The 17,587-nt window shown below is 47.2% G+C and overlaps 1 protein-coding gene across 1 annotated transcript; it reads left to right on the top strand.

Moving 5' to 3' along the window:
* Positions 1-27: 27 nt before the first annotated feature.
* On the top strand, positions 28-16,388 carry EMC8 (ER membrane protein complex subunit 8). Its single transcript, XM_033127827.1, has 5 exons — positions 28-529; positions 8,008-8,084; positions 14,212-14,281; positions 14,975-15,069; positions 15,585-16,388. The coding sequence occupies exons 1-5, from the start codon at positions 299-301 to the stop codon at positions 15,742-15,744; spliced, it is 633 nt and encodes a 210-aa protein (XP_032983718.1). The 5' UTR covers positions 28-298; the 3' UTR covers positions 15,745-16,388.
* The last annotated feature ends 1,199 nt before the right edge of the window (positions 16,389-17,587 follow it).

The raw sequence follows: 17,587 nt of genomic DNA, 5'->3' as shown, positions 1-17,587 counted from the left end.
CTGGAGCGGAAGGAGGGGAGTGCCGCAAACGTCGTAAAACGCCGGGCCGTGCTGCTTTCCGGCGGCGCCGGGCGAGAAGCGCGAGTGGAGTCTGAGACGGGCGCGTCGGCTGACGGGATCCCGAGTGGAGGGTCGCAGCCCGGAGCGGGCCTGAGCCTGTGGGGGCCTCGGCCGGCCGCAGGACCGCGCCAGGCACCCGCCGCCTCGTCCCGCTTCTCCGCTGAAGCGCCGCGTGGCTCGGCAGCGGACCCAGGCCTCAGCCGGCCCCCAGGGCCTCGGGGGCCCTCCCGGGCTCAGCATGCCCGGAGTGAAGCTGACCACCCAGGCCTACTGCAAAATGGTGCTGCATGGCGCCAAGTACCCTCACTGCGCCGTTAACGGACTGCTGGTGGCCGAGAAGCAGAAGCCTCGCAAGGAGCACCTGCCCCTGGGCGGTCCCGGCGCCCACCACACCCTCTTCGTGGACTGTATTCCCCTCTTCCACGGCACCCTGGCCCTCGCCCCCATGCTGGAGGTGGCCCTCACCCTGGTAAGCACGGGAAGGGCGTTCGGCCGCTCCTCGGACATGGGCTTGCGGTGTCAGCCTCCGCGCGGTCCCTGCTGGAAGCTGACAGCTGCCCCGCGGGAGTCGAGAACCCACGGCCGGAGGTCGCGGTAACGACGAACGGGCTGACTCGCGAGAGGGCTAGGTCTTTGCCCGGCACTTAGGCAACGCTCCGCAAATGGCAGGGTAGTAAGTTATAGCAGTTAGTTATAGCATCTTACCCGTCGAGGGTATTTTTAGAGGCATTTTAGGCGACGAAAAATGCATTAATTTCCCCAAGCAAGTAGCCTTGATAGAAATAAGCCATCGTTAACTGGGATTCGACAGGCGTTTACATTTGGGATTTTGAGTCGAGGAAAGTTTTTATGTGTCGGGACCGAAAGGCTAGAGTTTGGTTCTCGCGCACCTTCACAGAGCCGGTTCCTTCTCCGACGTGGGTGTCAACGCCGCGGGTCTTTTGATGTTGGTGCCCCGGAATCCCGAAGCTGAGACACGTTTAGAGAGGTGCCACGTTGACGGCACAGGCACTGCTCCCTTTGTGTCGGGGGCAGCCCTGGGTAAGGAGAATTTGTTCCCATGGATGACTTATCTAGAAGGCACCCATGGTTTTAAAAGCTAAAAGCCTGAAATTAAAAAGCTGGAGCAGTCGTATCTTCTATCCTCCACACTTGGATGTGTTCACTAGTAATGACTGCTTTACTGAAGCCCGATGGGAAAAAGAGTTGGAATACGGATGCATTGCCTGGTAATTTAATTCTAGGCAGTAGTATTTGAGGTGTGGTGATCAATGAAGGAAAAAAGACCACCTATAAATTCCAGTGAGTTGTTAAAACCTTAGGGAGAAATAAACTCGCCTCAGTACCCGAGCTGCGGTACTGTTTATCTTTCATTTAAGTGTAAACGATGGTACTAAAAACATTTGTTAATTCATGCAAAAAGTAGTTCAGTTTGAGAAGGTGTAGGCAGAAATCCTGTCTCTATACCTCCCACCAAGTAAAATGAATCCATTTCATAATTTACCTGGTGATGACACCCATGTAAATTCGTAGGAAGTAGGAAGTACCTTTGGGCAAATGGCCCCGACCCAAGGTTACTGGGAACATTTTTGAGTGCCTGTGAAACTGTCATTGTGTGAATTTCTCCATATCATCTCTGGGCAGGAGATAGATAAGAAGTAGATGACATTTGTACATAAAATCAACCATTTTCGCTCCTGAAGAAATGTGCTGTGGGTACCAAAATATCCCGGGTGTGCATGTTTCTGTTCTAATGCAAATCTTTTCAACCATCTTAATTATTCTGTTACCAAGGGAATTGCAGGCTAATTGGATATGTGTTGTGTATTCACTTGCAAGAAACTAGATTTACCAGTAGCATTAAGGCAGGATTATTTATCTCCAATCGTGACCTGCCGGTGATGGGGGAGGGACATGCCTGTGGATCAAACACAGTACCTGCGTAGCAGTTGAACTTGCACGAAGCAGACAAATACAATACCAAAGAATGAGTCCCTTATGTGAGGTTAAGGAGAAAGTGGTGAGGGGTCCAAGAGAAAAGTCAGCTAATCCAGGATTGCAGAGTTAGGGAAGGCAGGCTGCCCAGAGAAAGGGACATGCAAGTGGTGGCCCAGCCGACCAGCCGTAGTAACCCAGGGGGTGGGGAGAGAATAGTCAAGGCAGAGAGACCAGCATGTGCAAAGACCAGGAGAAAACTGGGGGAGGGGAGCTGGAGTGTAAAGGTAGAGAGAGGTGAGCAGTGGATAGATTTCAATGTAGAAGACCTTGCAGGTCACACAAAGGAGTTTGGGCATCGTCATGAGGACAGAGGGAAGCCACTGGAGGAGAGTTACATGAACAGACTTGTGTCTTGTAGTGATCGGTCCAGCTTGCAGCAAACAGGATGTTGGTGGCGGGAGTTGCATACGAGACTAAAGGCAGAGAGGTGGCCTAAACTGAGTGCAGTGTAAATGCAGAGAGGGATACAGATTAGAGAGTCAGAAGGAAGAATCAACAGGACTCCGTGACTAATGGTATGTGGACATAGGGAAAGGGGAGCAACGTTGACACCTCAATTTCTGACTTATGCATCGGGAAGACAGTGCTGCCTTTCACTGAGGGAAGATGAAGATGACCTAGAAGTCAAAGTTGAACATGCATCTGGAGCTCAGAAGATGGATGGACTAGAGACATAGATAGGGAACCAGTAGCTTCTCAGTGACTTTTAAAGCCGTGAGAGCAGGTCAGATTGGCCAGGACAGTGTGTGGAAGGAGGAGAAAGCCATGGACAGAAGCGTGAGGAGCTGTAGCTTTTACGGGGTGGTTAGAAGAGGAGTCACAGGGTAACTGAGTAGCCGCAGGGGTAAGAGGAAAAGGACTGTTGCTTTAATCCGTATAAAATCCTATCAGAAATACCTAAGAGCCTCGTAAAAACAAACTTGAACTGCACTTGAAATTGTCAAAATATTATTAATGCTTCTCATTCTTAAGTAATCTTTCCAGAGTTGAAAGAGTTATGTTCCTATTACCAGATACGAGTGCAATACTTGAGAGAATTAAATATACTGACTATAAACAACTGCCTTTGAGTCACCATTACATGAATTTTCCCCAGGGAGCAAGTCTGTCTCCCAAACCACTTACTTGGGGAGGGAAGACACCCACAGGGGACCTTGACTCTTAAGTGGGGCCCATTGCCACCAGCTTGTTAAGAGGGAAAGGGCACTGCGTGAGTCCCTGTTCTGAGCTTGCTCGCCCTGGGTCATTACACTCTGCACTTCAGTTTCTCAACTTCCAGCACTTCCTCCAAACTTGCCTTTCGTTGTTTGAGACTCCCATCCAGCGAAATTAAGTCCTTTCTGCAATAACTTACTTTCAACAGTAAAAACAAATAGCCGAAGTGCTAGCCTTGCCAAGCCGTGGTGGTTTATGTTGGCTTTTCTTACATTGACCAAAACTTGGAATCATAGCCTCAGTATTTGACAAGTATGAAAAAGACGCCAATCGAGTACAAGTTAAATAACTTTTAAAGGAAAGTTATAAAGGAAAATTTGCAATTTGAGTTTCATCCAAAAATGTTGTGTTACAATTAAGGTATTTAAGTTTAATATCATTCAGCTTTTGACTTAGCAACTTTATAACCTGAAGGTAATGAAAAAAAATCTCAGTGCATGGAGACATAGTTGATCAGGTATCAGCTATGGAAGATGTCATTTTAATAAAGCATCCAAATGCATGAAACTGTCTAGAGAAGGCCTTATTCTCGTGGCTTTTTGCTATGTAGGGAGTTTGCATACTGTGATTATTGTTGATAAGTGGGAAAGGCTGACCTGGATATGCAGCCCATCAAAGGGCAGCATCAGACTCCTTTGAAAGGCTTTTCATTATAATTTTCCATTTAAAAAAAAAATCCTTGAATCTCTGGGTGCTTTTTGTTTTTGTAAGTACTTATGCCTGTTATCTTATTTATCCTTATAGCCCTTGACGTAGGTAGTGACGGAATTATTTCTAATAGCAAAAAGCCATAAAATGTTAGTAGGCAAATTAGCACGAACCTGCTGTTTCCCTAAGCCGGCTTGTCCTTCCGCCTCTTTGATTTCCTAGCACTGTGGAGCAGTTTTCGACTTCATGCTGCTCACATGACTTTCTTACTTGCCAGTTGGCCTAATCACCAGGATTTTGGTCCAGAATTCCTTAGGCTGCCTCCATGGGGCCTCCTCTGTGCTCATTTGCATGGGCTGCTGTCCTCTGGCCGTTTCCTAAGCGCCCTCCTCCCTTCTTCCTCTCTTTTGTCTCCAGAACATTCCCGTGCTAGCGTGGGAGAGGGAGATGGCTGCTGGGGGTCTTCCTTTCAATTCTTCCCCCTGACTTGTCCCTCTGTCCCCATCCATTTACCTCCAGAGCTCTTCTTTCATGGATCCAGCTACTCTCTGTTCCATAAAACAGTCAGCATCCCACTTGAGAAAGAGCTTTTCTTCTCACTGAGACTAACAACTCCTCTGCTTTTAACCTCCAAGGCCTGCTTCTTGCTACAGACAGCGAGGCTCACAGACAACCTCGAGTTCTAAGTGGCAAGCCCTCCTCAGAGTGGCTGTCACCAGCTCCCTGCCTTGCTTCCTCTATGGCTGTCCTATAGTCTCTGTGAGGTGGGTGATAGTGCTTTGAAAATTGTAAGGTGCCTCACTCATGCAAATGTTAGCAAGTTTGCTGAGAGAAGCTCCTTTCTTTGTGCTGAGTCGAATTGGGAATGAAGGGGTTAAACCTAACGCCTTTAGTAGTTCCAGTGACTGGAGTGGAATGAGCCAAAAACTGCGTGGAGCAGAGGATGTGGGCTCATGCTCAGGTAGAAGTCCTTTCTCTCTGAAAAGTCAAAGAAACTGCATGAAAAAATGGAGACTGGGGACCCTGTATTGAGAGTCAGTTTTACTGAGTTGACCTCAGGTTTCATTCAGGGTGTTATCCTGAACTTGGATTTTCATTTTGATTGTTCATAGGATGCATGACGGCAATAGGGAATCACAGCAGCAAGGCAAGGAAAAGGGAAATGGATTCACTGAGAACAGAGGTCAAACAGCTTCTTAGTTCTTTTGCCCGGCCTTTGCCCCACCCCCTTTCCCCCACCCCCTCCCCCGCCCACTTGGGAGGGAGCCAGTTGCCTTTACTGAGCAAGCTACCCTTCAAACCCACTAGGCTTTTCATTAGCGAGCCGTTGGGCTTACTGCGGGAATATGAAAGCTCCCGGGACCTGCTGCCCCATCCCCACCCCAAGCCCTGTCCACACCACTCCTCTCCTTCCACACACTGAAGTTTACTCCACACCAAGGCACTCTCACCCGATAACACCTAGTGCCATTTTTAAGACGATCAAAGAAAACTCTTCCCCTATTATTCAAACTCGTTTGCCTTCCTCCAAGGGCTCTGATGGCTGGTGGGGAGGCCTGCGTCAGTTCTCCATCCCTCAGTTGGAGGCCAGTTGTGTCTGTGTCTGGACAGCTGCCCGTCACAGGCAGCCACACATACAGTTAACTTGGTTATTCTTGTTTGAGTCATTCAAAAGTTTCTAAAACTGAGCTAGAGCTTTTGTGGCCTGGTTCACTGTTAGGGTAACCTTTTCAGCGAGTTCTGCTAGAACTTCAAGGTCATGGCGTTATTTTTCTGCTGGAATTTGCTTAGGCCCTTGAAGTTTTTCCTATAGGAATTTTACCCTCCTCAGGTAAAGTGTCAAGTCGAGGTGTGCAGTGTGTTTGCTGAGGAGTCCTGCACCCTTGCCTTCAGCCTAGGAAAGGAATCTAGGAGCAGCTTAGACTGCTCACTAAAACCTGCTGCTGGAGGTGGTCAGCACATTGCCAGTAGCAAGTAATCTTATCCGTATATTAAACACAGCTCTGATCAGCCAAAAACTAGCCCCCTGAAATGTCCACGTCCGAATCCCCGGAACCTGTGAATATGTTACGTCACATGGCAAAAAGGATTTGGCAGAGGAGGTTAAGTTAAGGGCTTTGAGATGGGGAGATTATCCTGGATTATCTGATGGATCCAGTGTAAGGGCTCTTATCAGAGAGAAGCAGTTGACTCGGAGTCAAAGGTGTGCTGACAGAAGCAGAGAAGTCAGAGTGATGGAGCCACTAGCTAAGGAATGTGGGTGACCCCTAGATGCTGGAAAAGGCAAGGACCGTGTTCTCCCCTAGCGCTCCAGAAGCAATCAGCCCTGCTGGCCCAGTGTAGATTTCTGACCTCTGAGATAGTCGGTGTTGTATTAAGCCACTGAGTTTGTAACTTGTTACAAGGACAATAGGAAACTAAGACAGTAGCCAAACTTGGGACACATCTCTAGTTATGACTCGGGCTATAAGGACAACCTACCCCAAAGAGCGGGGAGAGGGACGCCAAAGTGGGCAGAAATGAGGGTCACCCACATTCCACAGGTGGGTCTTTGATGAGAAACAAAGGCTGGGAGAGCTGCACTAAAGGGCGGGGCATTCTAGTGAGTTCGAGGAATGGGGCCAAATCCTGCGTTTTAAAGCTACGCTATGCCCCTTGGTGCTACATAGAGATAAGTTTAGGAAAAAATGAAAGAAATTGCTGCTGTAGGCAGCAATAGAAAGTTTCTAGAATCCATCCCTTTAAGAGGTGATAAAAACAAAATACAAGTAATTTTGGAGTCATTTGCGGCACAGTTACAGTGAAAGAGCCATTATAAATATTTTGGAGACATAGCCCTAATCTTTTGGGTGGGTGACCAAAGCATCTCATTGGTTCAATGAGCCTTGGTTTTGACCCAATATGGTAATTCGTGAGCTCTTAGGAGGCCAGAATTATTATTCTAATCCTCATGTGAGCCAGGGAACCTTGGACTGTAACCGTCTTGTAATGTCTGCTTTTAGTCATAAAGGAGACTGTCTGAGGTCCAAACCAGAATTCAAGGAAAAGAGCAATAGGACTATGTTTTAAAACGAGAGACAGAGAGAGAGAGGGGAGAGATAAAAACATTTTTAACCAGTTAATTCACTGTAAAAAAAAAAAAAGGATCAATTTTTTCCTCTTTTGCAGACTGAGAATAGAATTTATTGCGGTGTATTATTAAAATTCCATTATGGCAAAACAGTTCGGATGACATTTGTTGTTTTTAATAATGGCATTAAACCTGCAGGAAGCTAAATCTGATGAGAAAAGAGTGGCATTATAAAATGTACAGCCACAGGGAAGTGAGTGTGTGTGTGCGCGCACGCGCTCGCCCGCAGGCACGTGTGTGCATGCATGTGCAGATACAGCCCCTCCTGTGTCTGCCCATCTGTGTGCCTTGCCTGTTTACCCCACATCCCAGTATGAAGAGTTTTTCAGGGTATGTTGCTAGGGATACTGAAATACGGTACAAAAAGACTTGATTTCAAAAGAGACTTAGATTCCCAATTGGGCTCTGCTACCTGGCTGTGCAAACTTAGAAACTCTTGAGTTTTCATTTGCTTATCTGTGAAGGATTGATTTAAGTGATCTTAAGGATTTCTCAAGCCCCAAAATATCTCAGTTCTCTATGTTGTAAGAGAAGGTGGGTAAAGATGGTTTCCCCTCCCCACCTCTCCACGGCACTGCACCTGTTTAATAGGTGTCAAGACTGGGGCCTTCTGCAGGGACTGGGCAAAGAAGTCAGTCCTGGTGTCCAGTCCCACCCCTCCCGGCCATCGCAGGGCCCTCGGATCTGGGATATGCCCCATCTCAGTGAGAGAGAGGGGCCCGTGCTTCTCCTGTGCTTTCTCTGGCTTCACGTGGACCATGGAAAGCAAGTTGGTATGACCTTTTTTCTGTGAACACTCATTCTTGTAGCCTTTCTTCTGGGGAGAAGGATACAGGTTTATATGGTGTCTTATCCCAGCATTTGGGGTGGGAAAGGTCTACTGTGTTTATTTAAGACTTCATATTTCAGGGAAAAATCATTCATCTTTTTTTTCCCAATTTTTGTTCCTGTTTCAGATTGATTCGTGGTGCAAAGATAATAGCTATGTGATTGCTGGTTATTATCAAGCTAATGAACGAGTAAAGGATGCCAGGTACGTGCGTGCAGAAACCCTCTGTGGTCTGGGAGAGTGATTATGTGGCAGACAGACGGTTTCTATGTGCTTTCTGACCTTGTCGGCTCAAGATACAAAATGCGTGAGAACAAAACCCCTCCCCACCCTCTGTGCTTGTTTCTAGTATTTGCAAGGATCCGTGGTGTGGTTAATTCCCAACAACAGAAAGTCTAAACATTTATATTAACTTTGGGATTCTGTTTTGTAGCTCCTTTCTTTTGCTTGAAGGGAATTCGTACAATGAAAGCGACAGTCGCGGGCCTCCAGTGTCTGTCCCCGCCCCGCTCTGCCTTGCTTCCCATTGCCCATGTCGGAATAAGGTGGGGCAGAGGGTTGGGATAGACCCCGCTCTCTCTGGGGCTAAATATAACAGCTTTTAGGTCTGGCGCTCGGATACTGTGATGAAAATGTGGTGTCCGCTGCTTCCTTCGTATTGGCTCCTGGTTCCTTTCTCACTAACGAGCAAAACGGAGACCTCGGCTTTATTTCCGCCTCGGTCTCCGTCCCAGTGGAAAGACAGATGACACACAGAAGTTAGGATAATTTGAGGCGGGCTTAACAAACAGGTTATTTCCAAAGGTGTGGGCCATATGGAAGAGAACTCCCGAGAGAGCAGTGCGGTAACCCAAAGCTGGTGACAAAAGCCGGTCCCATCTCTGGGCCTGACGGGACGGGGAGGAAAGGGTTGAGTAAGGATGTCTGCTTCAGGAAGGGATTACGGTACACAAATTGCCAGTTACAAATGGCCACGGGGGTGTAAAGTACAGCATAGAGAATGTAGTGAATAATATAATAATAACTACGCCTGCTGTCAGGTGGGTACTGGACTAGTCGGGGATGACTCGGTAAGTGAAATACATGTCTAACCACTATGCCGTACACCTTAATCTAATCTAAGATTGTATGTCAACGGGAATAGAAACAAATGTGTTTTTAAGAAAGAAGAATTCCTCCTCTTTGGTTGAGGAACACGGCCAGCGGCCAGCCTGCTGTGACCTTACAAGGAGAGGCCGGGGGAGGGGGGGTCAGTTCCCTGACCTCCCTCTGATTCCTCCTGCCAGGAGCCGGGGTGATGGAAAGTGGCCTGTCCGGTATCTAGCGGGACGCGCTGACACGCTTTCCTCACGTCGTCAGAGCTGACTGCCTCGTGTCCCGGCAGTTAGCGGATGCAGGAAGGACCCCGGACTTAAGCTCCTCCTGGAGCTCCGTCCGCTGGCCCGGCGTAGGCCAGACGTTGGACTCAATAGCGTTCTTGTAAATAACACAATAAACTGGTGCCCGAGTATTGTTATCACTGATGAGGCACAAACGCACTTTAGGGACCAAAACGCTCTTACCCTTGGAGGACTCGGTCCAGTCAGGGCTTGAAGGGATGCGGGGTAACAAGCGAAATGTTGGGCTCAAAATGATTCCTGTGGAAGCCTCTGCAGGATGGCACTACCTAGGCGCTCGCTGAGCCCCGGCTCTTCAGCTTCTCCCACTACCTCTGTGACTGTTGTTTCTCAGAGCCCAGGAGCTCCACTCGTTTCTCCTCCTTGGGTGCTTCTCTTACTAATCTCACTCCTTCTAGGACCTCCTCTCCATGTGATTCCACCCAAGACCCCCCACGTATTGACGACTCATTGTCTGCATTCCCAGCTCTGATCTGGAGCCTGTTCATGGGGCCTGTGTCCGGCTTGGTCTTCGACGGACCGGGCACAGAATGCCTGCCCTGGGCAGCCACGCTCTGTGCTGGGCAAAGCTAAAGGCTCTGGGCCCTTTCCTGCAGGTTGCTGGGTTGAATCGGAAAGCTATTGCCAACACGGGGCTAAGACGAGACAACAGGCCGGGTGCCGTGAGGGTGGTGCAGAGGGCTGTGAAAGCAGGAGCAGGGGGGCGTTGCATCCAGGAACATGGCTGGAGAAGCCCTCAGCGAGGGCTGTCGTTGGAACTGGGTCCTCGAGAGTGGGCAGGGTCCCGGCAAGTGCAGATGTGGAGAGTAGGAGGAGCATTCCTAGAGAGGACACCGTGATGGGCACCAGGTGGAAGTGGGCAGGGGCCGAGGAAAAGCTAGGAAGTGAGGCTGGAAAGGTAGGGCAAGCCTAAGGTGTTTGGAACTTCATTTTGTAAGCAGTGGAGAGCCGTCCTTGGAGGGGGGGTGGCTTCCTGAACTGAACAGTCCTTTCCCGTGGTTTAAAGAAAGGAGACGAGAGGAGGCAAGAGGTAAGGGCTGGCTCGTCAGTGAGTGTAGCGTTTCCCTTTGTCCCCTCCCCCACCCCCAAATCCGTGCCTTACTTACATGATCAGCGCAGTGTCCACCTGCACAGGGTCCCTCGTCCACATGCCTCACTGGGCTCATGGCCTCTCCAGCTTCCTGCCTCTATTTGGACCTCATTCCAGCCCAGCCTAGAATTATCTTACTCAGACACGATTTTCATGCTATCACGCCTTCTAGAATTTCCCAGTTCCTTCACCTGCTCTGTGCTCAGGAGGGTTTGCATTCCTCCATTGATTCCTCTATTGACGTTAAATACCTACTAACCAGCCGTTTGTCGGATCCACAGAGAGGATTAAACATTAGGGGTTTGGGGGGTAGTGTGCCCAGGAACTCTTTAGTTCCTTCTGACGAGTCTCTGCTGTACAGGATTTCATCCACCCCTCCCATGTGCTGTGTTAGGAGTAAACCTGGAGTCCCTTACACTGTGCCTGACCTGAGGCTTTCCCACCTTCGTCCTGTCTAATCCTCACAAGGATGCTCAAGTGAAGAAATTCCAGCCAGAGACGGTCCCTGCACAAAGGCCACACGGCTTGGACGCTCAGGAGCCGGGGTCGTGCCAGTTGCCTTCTTCAATGCTATTTGCCTCTACCTGGAAAATCTTCCCTTCTTCCTTTGCCAGACCTAGCCAAAAATGCTCTCTTCTTTTAGAAATATCACCTTAACAGCCGAAGTTTTGGAGCCAGTTAGACTTGGATTCAAATAGTAGGTGACTTGGTCCTCAGTGATCCTATCTGTAAAATGGAGCTAAGAGTTCATGCCTCAGTGAGTGGTCGTGAGGAGAGAGTGAAGCAACATGCAACATGTTTAGCTTTGTGCTTGTTTCAAAGTAGAGGCTGGTACTATCACTAGTCCTGTGATTACTTTTTTCGAAAAAGGATCATTCAGTGTTTTAATGTTATAAAAAGAAATGTAAGGTGTTTGTAACTAATTTACTCATTTCCTAAACTTGAGGTTATTACATCGTTTTATTTGTGCTGGTTGGGAAGGGGGTGAGCAAAGTGGTCTCTGTCTCCAGGGTGCCTGCAGGTTTACTTGGCAGCTAACTCAAGTTGATACTGCCTGTTAGGAACAAAGTACTGACTTGAATATCATAATGCGACAGTCTTACTTACATTAGGAATGACGTAGGTCAGTATTTGAGACTAAATGCGTAACAAAAAAAGTAAACAAAATTGGCAATTCTTTCAAATACTTTAGCAATTCATTAACTGCTTTTTTTTTTAACCTTTCAAAAGAATCAATTTTAAATTTGAGTAGTTGGGCATCTGAAATGATAGTTCTTATTTTTTTAAATACACATTTTTTTCTTTTTCTTTTTTTAATTTTATTGGGGAATATTGGGGGACAATGTGTTTTTCTAGGGCCCATCAGCTCTAAGTCACTGTCCTTCAATCTAGTTGTGGAGGGCACAGCTGAGCTCCAAGTCCAGTTGCCGTTTTCCATCTTTAGTTGCAGGGGGTGCAGCCCACCATCCCATGTGGGAATTGAACCAGCAACCTTGTTGTTCAGAGCTCGCGCTCTAACCAACTGAGCCATCCGGCCGCCCTTAATGAATGTTTCTTGACCCTCTTCCCAATGAAAGTCACCAACTACTATGATAACAATAAATGTTAGGGTAACAGTTTGGTAAGTTTCTTCATGGCACATGCTTACGTGGCACATATCCCTAGAAGATCATGTACTTAGCACATGCCAACTTCTTCTCCCTTTGCACCTGAGGTATAGGTGAGTCAGGACCGGAAACGATGCAGAGCAGTCAGGGAGCAGTCAGGGTGTGTCTTTTCCACGCTTGGTGGGTGAGTCGGCAGCCCTATTCCTGCTCCTCACTGTTTCCCACCTGAGCTGTGGGAACTTGGCACTTGTTGACTCCCGGTAAATACAGTGAAGCACTGCCTTTACTTTGAGAGCTTTCTGTGCTGATCTGAGGGACAAGAATCCCTGGGGCCCTTTCTCTTTGAAACTATTTTGTTGTTGTTGTTGTTGTTGAATTTTTCTTCACATAATACTGCAGGCTTATAATCATCATGTCACTGTAAATTCTCAATTTTGAAAGTGAAAATAGAATTAGATAAAATTTATTTTTATAAAGCATTATTAATCTGTCTTTTTCAGTCTCAATCACAAAGAAAGGGTTGTAATTGTATAGTGTGTTTCTTTAAATAAACTCAAAATAATCCATTTTTTATGGCCATTAAAATATATAGCTCAGTCCTTGCTTCAAAAAGCTGAGACTCTTAATTGTGCAGGGAAAATAAGATGCACAAAAAGACAGCTGCATGCCAAGGATTAAGTGTCAAAGCTTTTTAGACGTAAACACTCAGAGTTTAGAGAAGGGACAAATGGACCTCATCTGGGGCAGCTTGGCAAGACCTCCCAGAGAGGGTAGCATTTTCTGGGCATTAAAGATGGGAAGGAATTCAGCAAACTGAGAATGGCATGGAAGGGCATTCCAAACAGGGAACAATGAGTGAGGGACGTGCTACATAGACAGTTTTACTGAATAAGTAAATAATTTACTGAAATTAAAGACACACAGAGCTTTGTCCCTGTGGGTGGGAATAGTAGCTCGGTCCACGGTGAGAAAGGCCAGGACTTGCCAGGCTGAGAACAGTGGGCTTTTATCTTCCAAGCAGCAGTGAACGGTAGGGGGGCGTGATGGAGTTTCATTTTAGGAAAAGCGATCTAAAGAGAGTCTTCAGGATATATTAGATAAGAGAAGCCTGGAAATTAAGACCAGTTAGGAAGCAATTTTAGAAACCCGTGGCCTGAACAAAATGGATGACAGGGAGAATAAAGGAGGCAGACAAGGAAAGAATCTGCAGTGCCTGGTGAGTGAATGAAGAAAAGTGGCGAAGGTAGCCTCATTCAGAGAAACTAGAAATAAACCAGCCTTCCGGGATGCCGTGAATTCCAGCTGGAAGGCCTTGGAAGGTTGGCAGGTGGATGGTAGGCTTCGAGGGTACTGGCCCACAGAGGTGACGGGGTGGAAGCCAGATCGCACAGTTAGTTGTATGAGAAAATGGATCAAGAGGGACAAGATCGTCAACTTCATTAGGCTTCTTAATAAGCTGAAGAAATGTGGTTGGGAGGGAGAGAGGCTAGACAGTGGCTAGAGGGAACCAGTTGAATACTTTTTTTTCCCCTAAAAAAGGAGAAGGCTTCTTCAGATTTGACAGCAGAGCTGGGGCCATTGGGGGAAGAGAGAATGTAAATAAGGCTCTGAGAGAAGGCCAGACTGGATGGGCCTACAGGTGGGAGGAGGCCTCTTCCTGAAATAGGATAGAAGAATAACTTTGTGTTTGGAGTGGTGACCAGGGATAATGTGGGAGCCACTCGATAATTCGTTTCATTGACTGAAGGTTGAAAGTTGTCATTTATCAAGGTTGGGGTGGGGCAGAGCCAGTGATTGAAGGCTGACGAGCAGAGGAGATTTGGAATGGCTTAGGGATTTTAGAAATTTTTTTTAAAACTAAAAGCAAGCGACTCAGTTGCCAGCAGCTGAGAGTTGGACGGAGTCACTTCCATCTGGGAGTTTGCAGATGGAAAAGGCAGCAGCAGGTCATCGAAGTGCCTTGGCTGGTGCTGTCCGCTGGGTCCCAGGGAGCCTTTTTATTTAGACGATGCCTTGTCGCGATCCCCTCCGCAAGGGCTTCCCGCTGGGATGAGACAGGACCTCTGTGTACTGTGCTCCCTGCTGCCCTTACAGCATTCCCTGTCCTCTGCACAAGACATTGCAGCTGGGCTGCTGTCCGTCTTTTTATCAGTGCTCATGAACTGCGTGGTCGGTAGACAGTGTCGAGTGGCATTAACTAGAACGTGATGGTAAACTCGCTGGTTCTTTTCCTGCAGTCCAAACCAGGTTGCAGAAAAGGTGGCCTCCAGAATTGCCGAGGGCTTCAGCGATACCGCTCTCATCATGGTAAGTCACTCTTGGTTGCCTGTTGTGTGTTCTATTTACAGGGTGGCTACTGAGCGCTCTCTTGCTAACATGGAGCTTTGCTCTATAGCGGGCTTCCTTCCTGCAGAGAGTTCACAGCCCACTGCCACCTTTGGTAGTCACAGGACGCGGATCTCCAAAAGCGGGGAGTCATTTAAGTTCAGTGGTTGTCAGCGGAGGCCCCATGCCAGCAACATCAGCACCAACCAGTAACTTACTAGAAATGCGGGCTCTCCGAGCCCAGCAGTCTGTATTTTTATAAGCTTTCAGATGATTCTGACACACTAAGTGTGAGCACCGTTGAATAAGAACGTGGTAGCTGGCGCAGCCTGTTCGGAAAGAAGGAAGGAGGGAGTCAGGTAGTTAGGTAACTGACACAAGAGCCTTGTTAAACAATTTAATTCCGACAGAATTTGGAAGGGAGGGAAGAAGTAATGTTTGGAAGCTCCACTTTTGTGAAAAAACAATGAAATACTTAGTATTTATCCTGCGTAACACACAGTGTATGTTAGGCTCACGCGTACGATTCCGCATGTCCCATTTGCAGCGTCTGCACGCTACAAGGCGGGGTTTCTGCATGGGCCACGAGGAGGTGCCTAAGAACTTGCAGAAAGGTACTGGCTGTCGGCTTTTTGTGAGCTCTGTTCACCAGTGTGTCTTTTGTCTTGTGCGCAGGTAGACAACACGAAGTTTACGATGGACTGCGTGGTACCCACGATCCATGTGTACGAACACCACGAAAACAAGTGGCGGTGCAGAGACCCACACTAGTGAGTGCTGTGTTCTCAGACCCCCCAGCTCCCATGGAAAAGCTGATCCCTACCTCCTGTGTTTCTGTTAGCGTGTTTTCAGAAGACTGTACAGCCCTCACACAGACATCACGCGTGTTCCTCGGCCCCTGGGGGACTAAGGCCAATAGGGCTTCTGAGCACTAGCGAAAACCTCAGTGTTACTCCAGGGTCTTCCCACCCCAACCCCAGGGCACGCTCCTTAAGCCAGACGCTCTTTCCAAGCATTTGGTTTGGTTTATTTGCAATCACTCAGAAAGCGTCAGTCATTTGCCTCCAGCTTTTTCAGCATTTCATTTGGAGGGTGTCTCTTTCATTTCCTAACCATGCTTTGTATTGATTATATACATCTTTATGTGTTTGAAATGTACATGTTGCTAGCACTCATTATTATCTTCCTTTATACCGTTGTGTGTGTGTGGCTGGTTTTCTGTTTACTCTATTGAAAAGCTACGTTGTTTCATGAAGAAGTTGATTTCTCCTGTTTCACCTCGTAGTGATTACTGTGAAGACTGGCCCGAGGCCCAGAGGATCTCAGCATCACTCCTGGACAGCCGGTCCTATGAAACGCTCGTGGATTTCGATAACCACCTGGATGACATTCGGAATGACTGGACAAATCCAGAGATCAATAAAGCTGTTCTGCACCTGTGTTAAGGAGGGATTTCAGTGACTGATCTCTGGGCATTTCCACTACACTGAAGGAGAAAAGCTATTTTTAAATGTAAATAAAATATCTCATAGCCTGTGTGGAAGGCTGACAGTTTTCAGAAGTGGCATGTGCCTTGAAAGAGGGCAGAATGTCCCATCAGTCGTCTTTTTAATGCAAAGTCTTTAGAAGCCGTACGGACAGTACAATCTGACCCTCCCTGTGGAGTCCTTCCCAGTTGTATGTTGCCATAATCCAATCAAAGCTATTTCTGCTTGTCCAAGATTGTTCCTATTAAACAGTTTTAATTAACCTTTTATAATCTGGAGAGGATACTTTTTAAGGCTTATGAATTATCTTTTTAAAAAAAAAAAAAGCCCAGCCCTTATACCCAAAGGAGAGAGAGTCTTGGTCCTCTCGAGTTAATGTCCTCTGGTTCCAGGATTGGGCCGGCGCACGGCATGCTGGTGCCCAGCGGGTCCCTGAGAACCCGTGTCTCTGTGTTCAGCCGTCGGGAAGCTACAGCTATGAACAGCACTACCCCACGTGGTGTCAGGTTCACGTAGCTGCCACCGCGCTCAGCAGTGGGAGTCGTGCCAGTGTTGCCTGAGAAACCTTCATCATTGAGAGTAAAAACAAACATCATTGGTAATGGGAGTGCAGTGTAATGCTTCTTGGTCGGCCAGAAAGCTTGTAACCTGCAGAATCAAAACAGGAAAAGCGGACCAGTGCGCAGATTATCTGTAAAAGGCAAAAAAATCAGCCCTAACTTTAATTTGTATGGTTATCCAAATAATTGTAATGTATGTCTTCAAAATAATTATTTCTTTTGTGTTTGAAGCAACAGGAGCAAAACAAAACTTAGACTCCCCAAGATTTACAGAGCACACTGTCTGTAACGTTTATACGTAGAACTTAACTACGGTCAAGCTTTTTAACCAAGTCATGGGAAGTCGATGGAGAAATGTGATGGTACTATTACATTTTTTCTTTTTCATATGAATTATTTTGTGCAGAGTTGGGAGAATTATATCTTTTCTGCAGTCTTTTTCTTTCACTACATACATGAAGGAAATTTAACAGTCGGCGTGATCTATTGAAAGGTTTGTGACACAGCATTCATTATTTTGACAAATAGAAAAACATTTTTCAGACGTTGCTTACAATAGATGTGCTTTATTTGATCCACCAAATTCTCTCTTCCCCTTTTCTTTAAATGCCTCTGACCCTTCACTTTTGAAGCCAACATTGGCTTCATGTGGGGAACACAAAGGAAGGGGCTGTAGATCGGTGTCCTTTATCTTTCTCACTGTCCTCCCCTGAGAAGTCAGGACCATCACAAATGGCGTGCACGGGCTGTCTCGTCCAAACGGGTTTGTGTTTGCTTCAAAAAGGGAGAAGAATCTCCTCCAGCCTTTACCGCAGAAAAGGCTGTCTCTTCCTGGGATGCAAAGGAGCATGTGCTGCCTCCAGTTCTAGGACAGAGCTACTTGGGATCAGTGTGGCTGAGGCTAGTTTTGGAGACATTGTAAAGATGGTCTTAAAACTTCCAAAGTTGTTTTCCCTCATTTTCACCTCTTTGTGGAATTCTTGCCCTGGATTTTCCCACCAGCTTCCCAGGATTGTGTGCCATCCTCCAGTTTGGATTTCAGCCTAGAACCTGGATCCCTTTCTATGGCTGGACATTTTCAGAAGAAAGCATATTAAATATTTGAAAGAAAGAATGTATTTCTGGGGAGAAAAAAGTATTTCCAAGATGCAGATATCTGCTTCTATATCCTTATAAAAATAGCAAAAGCCTCTCCTGAGCACCCAGCCCCTGTGCTGGCCTCGCTCTCTCTTACCTCTCCA

This window comes from Rhinolophus ferrumequinum, chromosome 15 (genome assembly GCF_004115265.2).
Source record: "Rhinolophus ferrumequinum isolate MPI-CBG mRhiFer1 chromosome 15, mRhiFer1_v1.p, whole genome shotgun sequence".
In the NCBI taxonomy this organism is placed as follows: Eukaryota; Metazoa; Chordata; class Mammalia; order Chiroptera; family Rhinolophidae; genus Rhinolophus; species Rhinolophus ferrumequinum.
The sequence above is the reverse complement of the archived record's forward strand: the minus strand, read 5'-3'. Positions and strand labels throughout refer to the sequence as shown.

Coding starts and splice junctions, on each gene's coding strand:
- EMC8 (XM_033127827.1), top strand. CDS start 299: ATGCCCGGAGTGAAGCTGACCACCCAGGCCTACTGCAAAATGGTGCTG. Junction 14,282..14,974: donor GCGATACCGCTCTCATCATG/GTAAGTCACTCT, acceptor TCTTGTGCGCAG/GTAGACAACACGAAGTTTAC. Junction 15,070..15,584: donor CGGTGCAGAGACCCACACTA/GTGAGTGCTGTG, acceptor TTCACCTCGTAG/TGATTACTGTGAAGACTGGC.